The 15,067-nt window shown below is 39.2% G+C and overlaps 1 protein-coding gene across 5 annotated transcripts in view; it reads right to left on the bottom strand.

Annotated features, from left to right (window-relative positions):
* CEP126 (centrosomal protein 126) overlaps positions 1–15,067 on the bottom strand; it is a 104,363-nt gene that overhangs the window by 31,910 nt on the left and 57,386 nt on the right. For all 5 annotated transcript variants that reach the window (XR_006208047.1, XM_042957573.1, XM_042957572.1 and 2 more), the window contains one exon: positions 12,205–14,338. Coding sequence is in view for 4 of the 5 variants with exons in the window: in XM_042957573.1 (XP_042813507.1) it covers positions 12,205–14,338 (2,134 nt within the window). In the remaining variant the exon portion in view is untranslated. The remainder of the gene's footprint in view (positions 1–12,204; positions 14,339–15,067) is intronic.

Raw genomic sequence — 15,067 nt, 5'->3', positions numbered from 1 at the left:
AAGATATATTTCACAATAAGAAAAACTGTAAAAATTGCCACGACTTTACAGTTATATTTGCCAACCTGAACTTTATTACTCTGATTTACCACTTCAGTTAGAAAAGATGATTTGATTAAATATATGATATGAAAAAGTCCAATTGAAGTTGAAGTATATTTGTATTAGCAAAAGAAATAGATTACAATGTCAATGGGAAAAGGGAACTGTTGTTAGATTCTTTACTTTTGTTATAAATGTTATAATGACCATAAAAAATTTTATTATCAATGATAAGTAATAGTAATCTGAAGACCATTCCAATCAAGTCAATCACCCTAATTCAGTGGTTATTCTTAGCCTCACTCATGCTGAGATAACCAGAAATGTTTCCTGCTGTGATTAAATATAAAGTAGATAATATCACCTGCGATGTAAACTAGCTAAAAATATTTAACTTGAATCTACCAAGGCTTAAGATGTAAATTCCAGTTCCAGGAAATGAAGGAGATAGAGGAACAGATAAATGACACTAAAGAAAGTAATTAAGGATTGTTTTTCTATGTATTGGGTCTTAAGTGTTTTCCCTTAAAATTTTTTGATGATCCCTGTTAAGGTCCTATACTTCTTTTATGACATTTATTTTTAAAACTTTCTATCCTTTATTAGTGTTATAAAATATACCTTGCTTAAATTTTCTGTTTGTTGTTGAAGAAATAAAAATAAGATGTAGATTCTGGAAAAAAAAGAAAAAAAGAAAAGATTTAAATCTTAACTCCATCCTCTGTTTTATTAATAACTTTCTTATGCCTTCTACAAATTGTATATAGATCAATGTACTTTTAAAAAATGTACAGGGGTGCCTGGGTGGCTCAGTTAGTTGGGCCTCCGACTTTGGCTCAGGTCACAATCTCACGGTTCGGTTCGTGGGTTTGAGCCCCGCGTCAGGCTCTGTGCTGACAGCTCGTAGACTGGAGCCTAATTCAGTTTCTGTGTCTCCCTCTCTCTCTGCCCCTCCCCAGCTTGTACTCTCTCTCTCTCTCTCCCTCTCTCTCTCAAAAATAAACAAACATTAAAAAAATTTTTTTTAACGTACATCACTGAAAAATCTGTGGATATTCAATTCTAAAAAGTCAGGTAAGTTAACTTCTATTTTCTGAGACTTCTGGGGAAGGTGGCAGAGCAGGATGACCCTAAGCTCACCTTGCTAGTCCCCTGGATACAACTAGAGAACACCCACATCAGCATCAATAACCTAGAAAATGACCTTAAGGCTGGCAGAATTGTCTCCACAGTTGAACGTTGAGAATCAGCCACAAGGAAGAGGGCAGGAGAGGCAGAGGTGCCGTCAGGAGCTAAATGGAACCCTGAGGCGCCCCTGGGAGGGAGAGACTCATGGGAGAGAAACAGAGATGCATTGGGACCCTGCATGGGCAAGATGACTCCCTATACTGTTTGACTTTGAAAACCAGAGGGGGCCGAATTTTGTGAGTTCTTACAATCAGTGGGCTCAGAGAGTTGGGAAGGTGGGAGGAAACGGAGTCTGCACCCTTAAAGAGACAGCATAGGTAGCAATTTGAAAAACACCTCGGGCACACAGGATGGAGATGTGTTTAGTCATCTCAGGGCAAGTGCTGAGGGGCAGGGATCATTCCCAGTATCCCTCCAGGGGGGAGGGAGTGATTCCCTCCAGGAGTCTCCTGCTTCCCCCTCCCCATGCCCCCAGCAAAACACATGGCCACCTGAGGGGACCAGCACAGGGCCTACATTCACTACCTGACGTGGTCACAGCTCTGCCAGCCAGGCCTTGATTCCAGGTCTCCTCCCTCAGCAGACTCCGCAAACCTTCCTAACCCCGTGTCCTGCCCTGTGTGCTGCTGGGGATCCAGTCCCCCCAGCCCGGCCTGCCTCTGTCCTGGCAGCTACAGGTCCCCTTCTGCACAGCACTAATGCAAACCTTGCTAATACTGCCTGCCCTGCCTCCGTGTTCCCCTGGGGTCCAGAGCTCATCCAAACCGGGGCTGCAAGCCTGGAGGGGCGCAAGCAGCCCCGACAAGGGCCAGTGCCACTCCAAAATGAGTCCTGCCCCAGGGGGAGGGGAAGACAACCACACACACGGGTCCCAACTGGCTGCGGTAGTGGGTGGGGGGGGGGGCAGACATCTGGTCTGAGGGCAGGCCCTGCTCACCAACAAACTTCTCAGGGAGCAACAAGCACAAGGCCGGTGCTACTGAATCTCTGGCAAACCCCTGCTCTGACTCAACTCAAACCCCAGGTGGCCCCAGACTGGCCCACAAACAGCCCAGGGACAAAACCCTGCCTACAACAGGCAAAGACACCCTGTGCAGACGACTGGACTTAAGGCAGAGGGAGCTCAGCCACCACAGGAGGGTGCACATCACATACAGGACATGCCCCTGAAGGGCCAGGTTCTGGGGAACAGGGGACAGCACAGCAGGACATGGAAAGTTCTCTCCTTCATAAGGACACTACTTTCAAGAGCAGGAGATGGAGCTGACTTTCCTAACACACAGAAACAGACACACAGACAAGATGAGGAGACAGAGGAATATGTTCTAAGTGGAAGAGCAGGAAAAATTCACAGTACGAGAGCTAAGCAAAACAGAGATAAGTAATTTTTCTGATAGATAATTTAGAGTAATGGTCATAAAGATACTCATGAGACTCAAGCAAAGAGTGGAAGACTTTGATAAGACCCTTAACAAAGAGATAGAAAACAAAACAGAGCCAATCCACGAAGAACTGAATAAATGAAATTAAAAACACACTGGATGGAAGGAATAGTAGAGGAAGCAGAAGAATGAATCAGCAGCCTGAAGGACAGAGAATGGAAAGCAGTGAAAGTGAACAAGAGACAGAGAGAAGGAAAAATAATAATAAATGAAAATAGACTCAGGGAACTCAGTGACACCATCAAGCATAGTAACATTTGCATTATAGGGATCTCAGGAGGAGAAGAGAAAGAAAAGGGGACGGAAAATTTGTTTGAAGAATATAGTAGCTGAAAATTTCCCGAAGCTGGGGAAGGAAAAACAAATCCAGATCCGGGAGGCAAAGAGAGCCCCCAACAAAACCAACCCAAGGAGGTCCACACCAAGACACATAGTAATTAAAATGGCAAAAAGTAGAGACAGAGAATTTTAAAACCAGCAAGAGAAAAGAAGACAGTTACATACAAGGGAAATCCCAAAGGGCTATCAGCTGATTTTTCAGCAGAAACTTGGCAGGCCAGAAAGGAGTGAAAGGATATATTCAGAGTGCTGAAAGGAAAAACCTGCAACCAACAATATCCAGGAAGGCTATCATTCAGAATAGAAGGAGAGATAAAGAGTTTTCCAGACAAACAAAAGTTAAAGGACTTAATTACCATGAAACCAGCCCTACAAGAAAATGTTACAGGGACTCTTTGAACAGAAAGGAAATACCATAAGTAGGAGTAAATAAAATAGGAAGCACAAAAGCAGTAAAAATAAGTATATCTGTAAAAAATCAGTCATGGGATTCATAAAATAAAAGGATGTAAAGTATGACACCATATACCTAAAATGTGGAGGGCAGAGGAGTGAAAAAAATGGGTTGAAACTTAAGTGACAATCAACTCAATATAGACTGCTATATGCAGAATTTGTTAGATACGAACCTAATGGTAACCATAAATTATAAACCAGTTACAGATACACAAAGAATTAAGAGAAAGGAATCCAAGTATATTGCTAAAAAAAGCCAGCAAACTGTGGGTGAAGACAGCAAGAAAGGAACGCAGAAGAACTGCAAAAAATCCATAAAAAACTTAACAAAATGGCAGTAACTACATACCTATCAATAATTACTTTGAGTATAAATGGACTAAATGCTCCAATCAAAATAAACAGGGAGACAGAGTGGATTAAAAAAAACAAAAAAAAACAAAAAAAAAAACCAAGACTCATCTATATGCCTGCTAGATATATCTATATCTATATGCCTGCAAGATACTCCTTTCAGACCTAAAGACATCTGCGGATTGAAAGTGAAGGGATGGAAGACATTTACCATACAAATGAAAGTAAAAAGAAAGCCGAGAGTAGCAATACTTACATGGACAAACTGGACTTTAAAACAAAGGTTGTAACAAGAGACAAAGAATGACACTGTATAGGGGCGCCTGGGTGGCTCACTTGGTTGGGTGACTGACTTCAGCTCAGGTCATGATCTCACGCTTTGTGAGTTCGAGCCCCATGTCGGGCTCTGTGCTGACAGCTCAGAGCCTGGAGCCTACTTCAGATCCTGTGTCTCCCCCTCTCTCTACCCCTCCCCTGCTCATGCTCTGTGTCTCTCTGTCTCTCAATAGTAAATAAATGTTTAAAAATTTAAAAAAAAAAAAAAAAAAAAAAGAATGACACTGTATAATCATAAAGGAAACAATCCAACAAGAAGATATAACAATTGTAAATATGTATGCATCCAACATGGAAGCACCCCAATACATAAAACAGTTAATAACAAACATAAAGGAACCAATCGATAGTAATACAATAATCATAGGACTTTAAAACCTCACTTACACCAAACAGAAAATCACAAGGAAACAGTGGCTTTGAATGATACACGGGATCAGATGGATTTAACAGTGTATTCAGAAAATTTCATCCTAAAAGAGAATACACATTTTTTTCAAGTCCACATGGAATGTTCTCAGTGTAGATAACCTACTGGGCCATAAAACAAGACTCAACAAATTAAAAAAGACTGAAATCATACCATGCATCTTTTCTGACCACAACCCTAGGAAATTAGAAATCAATCAGAAGAAGAACTCTGGAAAGAACACAAATACTACACAATGAATGGGTGAACCAAGAAATCAAAGAGGAAATAAAAATTACATGGAGACCAATGGAAATGAAAACACAACTATCTAAAATCTTTGGGATGCAGCAGAAGTGGTTTTAAGGGGGAAGTTTATAGTAGTACAGGCCTACCTCAAGAAGCGAGAAAAATCTCAAATAAACAACCTAACCCTACACCTATAGGAGCTAGAAAAAGAACAAACAAAACCCCCAAACAGCAGAAAGAAGGAAATAATGAAGATTAGAGCAGAAATAAATGGCATATAAACAATAAAAACAATAGGACAGAGCAATGAAGCCAGGATCTGGTTCTTTGAAAAAAATCAATAAAATTGATAAACTTCTAGCCAGGCTCATAAATAAAAAGGAAAAGAAGGTTCAAATAAACCAAAGTCAGAAATGGACAAGGAGAAATAACTACAGAAACCACAGAAATACAAATGATTGTAAAATAGTATGAAAAATTATTATGTCAATAAATTGGACAACCTAAAAGAAAAGGATAAATTCCCAGAAACATATAACCTACCAAAGTTGAAGCAGGAAAAAATAGAAAGTTTGAACAGACACATTATCAGCAATGAAATGGTATCAGTAATCAGAAAACTTCCAACAAACAAAATAGCTGGACTAGATAGCTTCATAGGTGAATTCTTCTAAACATTTAAAGAAGAGTTAATAACTATTCTTCTCAAACTATTCCAAAATATAGAAGAGGAAGGAAAACTTCCAAATTCATTCTATGAGGCCAGCATTACCCTGAAACCAATACCAGAGAAAGGTACTGAAAAAATAAAGAGAACTATAAGCCAATATCTCTGATGAACACAGATTCAAAATTCCTCAACAAAATATTAGCAAACTGAATCCAACAATACATTAAAAAAATCATTCACCGGGATCGAGTGGGATTTATTCCCAGGATGCAAGGGTGGTTCAATATTCGCAAATCAATCACTGTGATACATCACCATCAACAAGAGAAAGGATAGAAACTAATAAAGGCCATGTATGAACAACCCACAGCAACATCATACACAAGGACAAAAAACAGATTTTCCTGAGGTCAGGTACAAGAAAAGCGATGGAAAATGGACAGCCTTCCACAGAGTACTGGAAGCCCTAGTCACAGCAATTAGACAACAAAAAGAAATAAAAGGCATCCAAATCAGTAAGGAAGGAGTAGTATTTTCAGTATTTGCAGATGACATATTATATACATAGAAAGTCATAAAGACTCCACCAAAAAACTACTAGTCCTGATAAATTATTTCTGTAAGGTCGCGGGATACAAAATTAATATGCAGAAGTCTGTTGCATTTCTATACACTAATAATGAAGCAGCACTTAACGTGATTAACTGAGTAATGTATGGAATGGCTGAATCACTATACAGTACACTTGAAACTAACATAACACTGTATGTTAACTATACTGGAATTCAAGTAAAAAATACAATAAAAATTAGTTTTTGATTTTCCAGCTTCATTGACATGGCATTGATATATAAATTATGTAAATTTAAGGCATACAATTTGATGATTGCATACACACATATACTGCAAAATGATTACCACAATAAGGTTAGTTAAACTTCCATAGAATTATGCCTTTTAAGGCATTTTATTTATTTTTTAAAAGTTTATTTATTTTTTGAGAGAGAGAGAGCGAGAGAGAGAGGGAGGGAGGGAGGGAGGGAGGGACGGATGGGAGATAGGGGGAGAAAGAGAATCCCAAGCAGGCTCCGTGCTGTCAGTGCAGAGCCTGACACAGGGCTTGAACCCAGGAACTGTGAGGTCATGACCTGAGCCCAAATTAAGAGTCTAAAGTTTAACTGACTGAGCCACCCAGGCCCCTGAGTTGTGTTGTTTTTTTTTAAACAAGCACAATAGCTAAGTAGTTAAGAGCATAGATGCTAGAGACAGAATGCCTCCATTTTAATCCTGACTATGCCATTTAGCCTAGCAATGTCCCTTACACAAGTTATTAGCCCTCTGTCTGCCTCAGTTTCCTCTTTTATAAAATGGAAGTTATATTATTTACCTCATAGAGTTATTGTGAGGATTAAATTTGTCTCCATATGTAAAGTGCCTGGAATAGTGACCAGCACACTATCTAATCCTTACCTAGAATAATTTGCTTCAGGGTCTCTGATTAAATTTCTGATCTCAGGGTGCCTGGGTAGCTGTCAGTTGAGCATCCGACTTCGGCTCAGGTCATGATCTCATGTTTTGTGAGTTCGAGCCCCACATCAGGCACTGTGCTGACAGCTCAGAGCCTGGAGCCTCCTTCGGATTCTGTGTCTCCCTCTCTCTGATCACGCTCTGTCTCTCTCAAAAATAAACATTAAAAAAAAAAAAATTTCTGATCTCATCATGGGCGCCTGAGTGGCTCAGTTGGTTAAACGTCCGACTTTGGCTTAGGTCATGATCTTACGGGTTGTGAGTTCGAGCCCTGTGTCGGGCTCTGTGCTGACAGCTCAGAGCCTGGAGCCCACTTTGGATTCTTTGTTTTCCTCTCTCTCTCTGCCCCGTCGCCACTTGCACTCTGTCTTTCGCTCTGTCTCAAAAATAAATAAACATTTTAAAAAAAACTTCTGATCTCATGAAAACTAGATGTACTGTAAGGTAAGAACACTAGGGCTGTAATACAAAATCCTGCCTCTGCTTTAATCTAGCTATGTTATCTCAAGCTATAATTTCACTTATAATGTGTATCAATGTCCTTATCCATAAAATGTAGGAGTTAAACTCAATTGTATCTTTGGTTCTTTTTAGTAATCACATTTCTTATTCTTTGAAGATATTCTGGATACTACCTGGAAAAGGAAAAAAAAAATGCATCCTGTTTGAAATCATATTTCACAGGATTTATATGCTGACATCATTTGGCTTTTGAAGAAATGCAAGTAAAACTGCCTGTAGAAATGTGTACAAATTGTGGGTATACAGATCCCATATAAACACCCAGATTGCACAGCCATCCAAATCAAAAAGAAGTAAAACTAGCACTGAGAAAGCGTCCCTCCTTCCCTGTTTTCACATACCGCCCCCCACCAGAGATTTGCTTGTTCTTGATAGAAGATGAATATAAACCTGATAGAATGGAATGTGTGTTTTTGTGACTGGCTTCTTTTGCACAGTATTATGGCGTGAGACTCATCTATGTTACTGTTTCCTAGCAGTGGCTCCCCAATTTTCATTCATTGTGGTGTTTCATGGAATGAGTGATGTGATTTCATTTTCTTTCTATATCAGTGTTAAAGGACTTCTGAGGTAATTTCAGGTCCTGGCTATATAGCTCATGGACATGTCTTTTTCTGTCAGACTGGAATTGTGGGGTTATAGGACATGCCCATCACAGTTGACCCTTGAACAACTCAGACCTCTGTGTGGCCAAAACTCTGCAATGTTTGGCTCCCTCACAACTGAACTAAGAGCCTACTGCTAACAAAGAAGTCTCATTGATAACAGAAACACTAGATGAACACTTATCTTGTAAGTCATACATATTATATGCTGTATTCTCACAGTAAAGTCAACTACAGAAAAGAAAACGATACGAAAATCATAAGAGAAAATACATTTACAGTCCTGTGCTGCAGACATCCGCTTGTAAGTGGGCCAGTGCAGTTCAAATCTGTGTTGTTCAAGGTTAATTGAATTTAACTTTAGCAGATATGAGAGTTTCTAGGTGTGTCACATCTTTGCCAACACTTAGTATTGGATCTTTTTAATTCCAGCCATGCTGCTGTACGTAGTTGTATCTAATTGTTTTAATGTGGATTTTCCTGAGGACTGAGCCTGAGATCTTATCATGTTTATTGACCTTTTGTCTATCCTCCTATATGAAAAACATACTATTACTATTAATTATTATTATTATTATTATTATTATTTTGAGAGAGAGAGAGAGAGACGGAATATCCCAAGCAGGCTCCACACCCAGCACTGAGCCTGGCACAGGGCTCAATCTCACAACCACAAGATCACGACCGGAGCCAAAATCAAGAGTCAGCTGCTTAACCAAGCCACCCAGGTGCCCCTGAAAATCTTATTTAAATATTTTGTTTTAAAAAATGGGTGTGCTGGTCTTTCCGATGTACCACCTAGTTTACAGTCCCATTGTTCAGTCAAATACTATAGTAGGTGTTGCTGTGCAGGTATTCTATAGATGGTTTTAGGTCAATCAATTTGCTTTAAGTAAGGGGGATTACCTTGGATAATCTGTGTGCGTCTGATTCAATCAGTTCAAAGGTCTTAAAAGCAGGACTGAGGCTTCCTTGAGAGAATACAAAGTTCAGCCTGTGGACCACAACTTTCAGTGCATCCCTGTGAGCTCTGGCTTGCCCGTCCTCTTGGCCTGCCCTAAAAATGTCAAACTTGCCAGCTCTCATACTCACGGAAGCCAGTCCCTTGCAATAAAGGTGAATACATCTCACTGGACCTGCTTCTTTGGTTGAACCCTGACTGATACAGTTGGGTTGTCTTTTTCTTATCACCTATAAGAATTCTTCATATATTCTGGATATGAGCTCTTTCTTGGTACTAGGCACTGCCAACATCTCTCTGTGGTTTACCTTTCCATTATCTTACCGGTGCTTTTGGATGAAAAAAATTTGTAATTTTAATGTACAATTTGTCAATCTTCCCCTTAATGGTGTTTTTTACGTTCACATAAATCTTTGCCCACCCTAAAGTCATAAACATATTCCCTACATTATTTCCTGTTTCACTTTCCTTATTTATATCTATAGTCCACCTGGGATTGTGTGTATGGTGTGAGGTATGGGTCATTTTGCTAATTCCATACAGTAAAGGGTTCACTTGAAATGTTTAATATTTAGATAGTTTGGACAAACCACGTATTTAGCATTGTTAGTACTGGATTTTCTGAGTATGATTACACATGAAGAACACACAACAGTTTGAGTATTTGTATCTCTTTAAAAACAGGCCTGCCTGATAAAAAATTTTTTTAAAAAGGAGTACCTGGCTGACTCAGTCAATAGGGCATGTGACTTGATCTCCAGGTCAAGAAAAATTAAAAAGAAATATTAAAAGCAGGACTAAAAATGGGGTGCCTGGGTGGCTCAGTTGGTTAAGTGTCTGACTTCAGCTCAGGTCACGATCTCAAGGTTCGTGGGTTCGAGCTACGTGTCAGACTCTGTGCTGACAGTTCGCAGCCTGGAGCCTGTTTCAGATTCTGTGTCTCCCTCTCTCTCTGCCCCTCACCTTCTTGCACTCTGTCTCTCTCTCTCTTTCTCTCTCTCTCTCTCTCTCTCTCTCTCTCTCTGTCAAAAATAAATAAATATTAAAAAATTAAAAAAAAAAAAAGCAGGACTAAAACTGTTAAAATTCATTATATTTTCCAGTGTTCCTGCTCAACTACCCCGAAGAACTACCTCTACGATTAAATGTTAGAAACATATTGACTTCTCCAGATGAACATACATTATATTCATTCATCTGAGAATGAGAACATCATTTTAATATGTTACTCTTCCATGCTTAAGTTGTTGGGAAATTATGTTTCCTTATATTTTTCCCGATCAGCTCAGGCTCTGAAAGATGATGTTTGCTTAATACCTACATTTATTATACAGTTTTAGTACAAAACTCCTGGGACTTGGAGCCACAGGTATTTGGAGTGAAATGCTAACTTTGGTATTTATTAGCTTTTGACCTTGGGCAATTCAATTTCCTTTGCAAAATGGGGTTTTAAAAAATACTTATTTATCAGGCTTGTTGTGAGGCTTAAATGAGACACAAAGTGTACACTTAGCACTGTAACTGGCACAGAGTAGGAACTCAAAAACGTAACCATTATAATTAATTTATCATTACTTTAGAATATCCAATCTATATAAAGCTTTCATCTTTTTTGAGGGGGAGAAGTAGGGTGAGAACTAAAGTCACATTGTGTAATGACTAGATAAAAAGAGAATAAAATCTTTAGTGAGGAAAGTAATTTAAAACTATGTAGGTTTTTGCCAAGAACCAGACTCTGAACTACACAGAACACACTGGGGGTCACCAGAGGGGAAGTGAAGGTGAGGGTTGGGGCAACAGGGGATGGGAATGAAGGAGGGCACTTGTCCTGATGAGAAGAAAATAAAATGAAAAAACAATTTAGATTTTTATAGATAACTACTGAAGATTTTTAGATTGGAGTCTTTGCATTTAGCTGATATGACTTGTGTCCATCAATTTAAGAAAAATTTGGGTGATGACCAAGTACCATGTAATGAATTACAATAAAAGCCCTCTGTCCTTAAAATCTCACAGTCTAATTATAGAAGAGTTTGAATATTAAAATTTAAACTGACTCCCTCTTTACATCATCTTAGTATTTAGTCATACCTTTGGGAAAAGGAAAGAATTGCTTTTCTGACTTTTTCCCAAGTCTTATCTATTTCTCAATAGGCAACTGATCACTACTGGTAGGCAAATTTATGGGCTTCTAGTCCATTCCTCCAGAGGAAAATAGCTTCACCAGGAGTTAACCAGCTACTAAGGGTGATGGCATTTTATAGGGAACTGATTTTCAAAAATGTATAAAGGAATGCTATCATTCCCCCATATGTAACCCAGCATACATGACATCTAAAAGTAGAGCAGCCGCTCTTTTGGAAAGGGAGTGGGAAGGTCAAACGCCACCTATGATTAGCTTGTAACTATTCAATTTAACATTTTAAAGAAAAATGAAAGAAAGTATTATAACCACATTTATTTACCTATTTAGAATAATTAAAAATATTTTTCACTGTGCTTATTTTGACAGAAATTTTGACTATAATACTGGGGTAATGTAATGACAGAAAGATATGGGATAAAAATTGGACCCTGTTCTTTGTTTTCCCTCCTTTAAACTAACAAGAAAAGTCACAGAAAAAAATGGAGGCTGGGAAAAGTTTCTAATTTTAGTTGAGCAAAGGTTGGGTCATTCTCTTAAAAGCTTCAGCTAGATAGACAAGGATAGAATATTAAGGGAGATTAGTAATTTGTATTTACTTTTAAACATTTTTCTTAAAAATGTTTATTTTTGAGAGAGACAGCATGAGTAGGGGAGGGACAGAGAGAGAGAGAGAGGGAGACACAGAATCTGAAGTAGGCTCCAGGCTCCGAGATGTCACCACAGAGCCCGCCATGGGGCTTGAACCCACAGACCGTGAGATTATGACCTGAGCTGAAGTCAGATGCTTAACCGACTGAACCACCCAGGTGCCTCATGAGATTAGTTATTTTTATAAGGCTAAGTTATTATTTAATATTATATCTACGGGGTGTACACAGCCATACCTCAATGAGAAAAATTTCACATGAATTTAAAAGCTGAACGCTTTATCTATAAAAATATCTAAGTTTTTTCTTACCAGCAGCCTTTTCATTTTGACCTAGGATATTATTTCGTCTTTTCCACAAGGGAACAGATTCTTCTTTAGTAGTTCTAAGAGTCACAGTGTGATGACTTTCTTCATAAACAGGACATCTGTGAGTGCAGTGAAACACCCCACCTTGCTGGGCAACCGTTTGCATGCCGTTTGAAAGATGTATTTTTGCTAAAGTTCGGCACTCAGGAGAACAGTATGGCAGAGAAGGCATCGTAGTGGCTAATTCAGAGCAAACATCTGAGGGCGGAAAACTACTTTCTTGATTCCATTCATTTAACCTGTGTTCTGTTGGAAGCACAGGTTGTGAATTAAAATAGTTTTGTGTCATGACGTTTTGAGAATTTTCAAGCGTTACTGACGGACACTGAGACACCTGTGTATCTTTACCACCCCTCATATGCGACGGAGACTTAGGGGGAGGATGAGGCACAGTCAGTCTACCCCGAGCTGGTAAAAACGCGTCGGCTTTGCTTGCGGACTGTGGCCGAACGACAGTGCCTTTTCTGCTGGTACGCGCAGAGTGTGCCTGGGCTTGAGCACATCTCGTTCTCCTCACGACTTTTGCGCCACCTCTTCGTGGGTGAGCTTTCTGAGCTTTAGAATTACCACTAGGTGTAGGGGCTTGGCTTTCCTCTTTTTCTGAGGCTGGCCACGCTTGTTCAGCAACATCATAACCTGAAGGTATGAGACAGCTCCGAGGCGCACGGTCTGTCCCAGGTTCTCCTAAAGCAGCGGCCTTTTCAGAGATAGAGCCCTCCGTGGGCTTTGTTCCCTCAGCAGCATTCACAGGACAGGCAGGAGCGTTAATGATGTTGCTGGCAGCACCACTTTTAGTCTGAACGTGGAATGGTTGAGACCACTGTTGAGATAGTTCTGTTCTCTTCTTCAATGAATGAGTATCCGCAGCGGTTTTTTCTGTATCTCCGGTTTCATCAAACCACCTCAGTTTTTTAATAGTCTTTGGGATTTCTGTACCTTTTTCTTTTGTTAATTCAATACTATCTCTGATAGCTGCTGCTCTTTGATTTCCGAACTTAAAGCTTCGGTTTATAACTAGTGCCTTAAAACAATCGTGTTCGTATTTAGATTCTTTTTTTAAAATACTTTTAAGAAACCTTACACCGTTTCTCTCATGAATGTTGTATTTCATTTTCTTGTGCTGACCGACCAAGTCACAGTTAGAGATTACGTTAGACACTGATGTTGTTTCCGCTATTTTTTGTTTTCTATCTTTTGAATCAGAGTTGTGAGGTATATAGGCAACTTGAAAATCATCTGAAAATAAAGGCCAGTCTTCCTTATTACAATTAAAATATTTTATCTTCTCATCTGTTACATTTTTCAATTCTCCTAACTTATCAGAACACTGCACTGCGTCGATTTCTTTTATATGTAGGCTGCTGTTTGGTAGGGGCCTAGCTGATTGCGTATTAGGCAAAAATAAAGGTGTCGCTGTGGGGACAAATGAAGTAGGAACTGAAGTAGTTCTATTTTCCTGTATTAATTCGGAATTTTTCCCTTGCTCTGTAGATGCAGCCGTTTCCTGTGTTAGGGAGTCTGGAGTGGTGCGGTTAGAGAACCTGCTGAACTTAAATGCCGGGCTCTCAGTAACAGAGGGTCTCTCTCTTCTGAACACTCCAGAAGAGGATTGAGTTGTTCTCACAGCGCTGGTTTTGGAGACCTCTTTGTTTTTTCCATCTTGTACACATACGGGAGGACTATACACAAAGGTTACTGAATTATTAGCAGTATTTGTGACTCTTTCCACAGGTGGATTTTGTTCTGTACCGTTAAAACGTTCACAAGAAGATAGAACATTGGGTTTACTTAAAATATCTGAGAAAGGAGTGACAGTCCGAGTATCTGGATCATGTACATTTATGAGCCAATTATTTATATGTTGAGTTTTAGAGAGTGACAGTTTATCTTCATCAAAGCAGCTTAGATTTGTTGATTGTAGATTTACTGATTTGAGAGAAACAGAATTTTGCTGGTTTGATGTGGAAAGCTCCGTGTTAATTGTTAAATATATTTCTTCATGTTCCCCAGCCTCGAGACTGTCTATACTTGAGAGGGTTTCAGAGTTTGTTATTTGATTAACTTCATCACAAAATTTCTGAAAGAAAAAAAAACCCATTGTTCCATAGCTTAGAACTTTTCAAATGCCAAAATTAATGATTCAACACCCCACTGTTACTTAGACCTATTGTCCTTGGCATATAAAATAATGACTACAGACACTATAAGTATATAAATAGCCTATATCCCTTGAGTAGTCCTCAGAGTGAAAAAGAGGGAGCCAACAAAGACTTACGATAAAGTGTGTTTGCTTTAATTTCTACGCCTGAACTAACTACCTAATTATAGCTATTGCTATTCCATTTGGAGTATTGCGTTTCTTGAAAGTTTCATAACAGCAACTGAAAATTCTGAAAAACAGTTATTTACAAATGGTATTTTTTCCCCTGAAACCTTCACTGGATTTGCATGAGATCCCTAAAGTTCTGTGACCCTAACGTGAGCTTCCTGTAGGTAGGGCTACATCTTTGTATAACAGTTAAGCCTGTGGCCTATACAGTCGAGTTCTCCACTCCGGCTGCATAGTGCAATCACATAAGGAGCTTCGTAGAAATAACTAGGCCTGGGTCCTGCTGCTTTAAGACTGGTATGGGGCTCATGTATTGGTATTTTTGTTTTAAAGTTCCCCAGGTAATTCTAATGTGGATGTAGAATTGAGAATTCTGGATTTTAATGACTCCTTTTCTGAGACTTAAAACAGTAATAATTTCTATGAATTTCATAGACATTCTCATCACTATTTCAATGAAATTTAATGGAACTTATC

Source organism: Panthera tigris, chromosome D1 (genome assembly GCF_018350195.1).
Source record: "Panthera tigris isolate Pti1 chromosome D1, P.tigris_Pti1_mat1.1, whole genome shotgun sequence".
Classification (NCBI taxonomy): domain Eukaryota; kingdom Metazoa; phylum Chordata; class Mammalia; order Carnivora; family Felidae; genus Panthera; species Panthera tigris.
The sequence above is the reverse complement of the archived record's forward strand: the minus strand, read 5'-3'. Positions and strand labels throughout refer to the sequence as shown.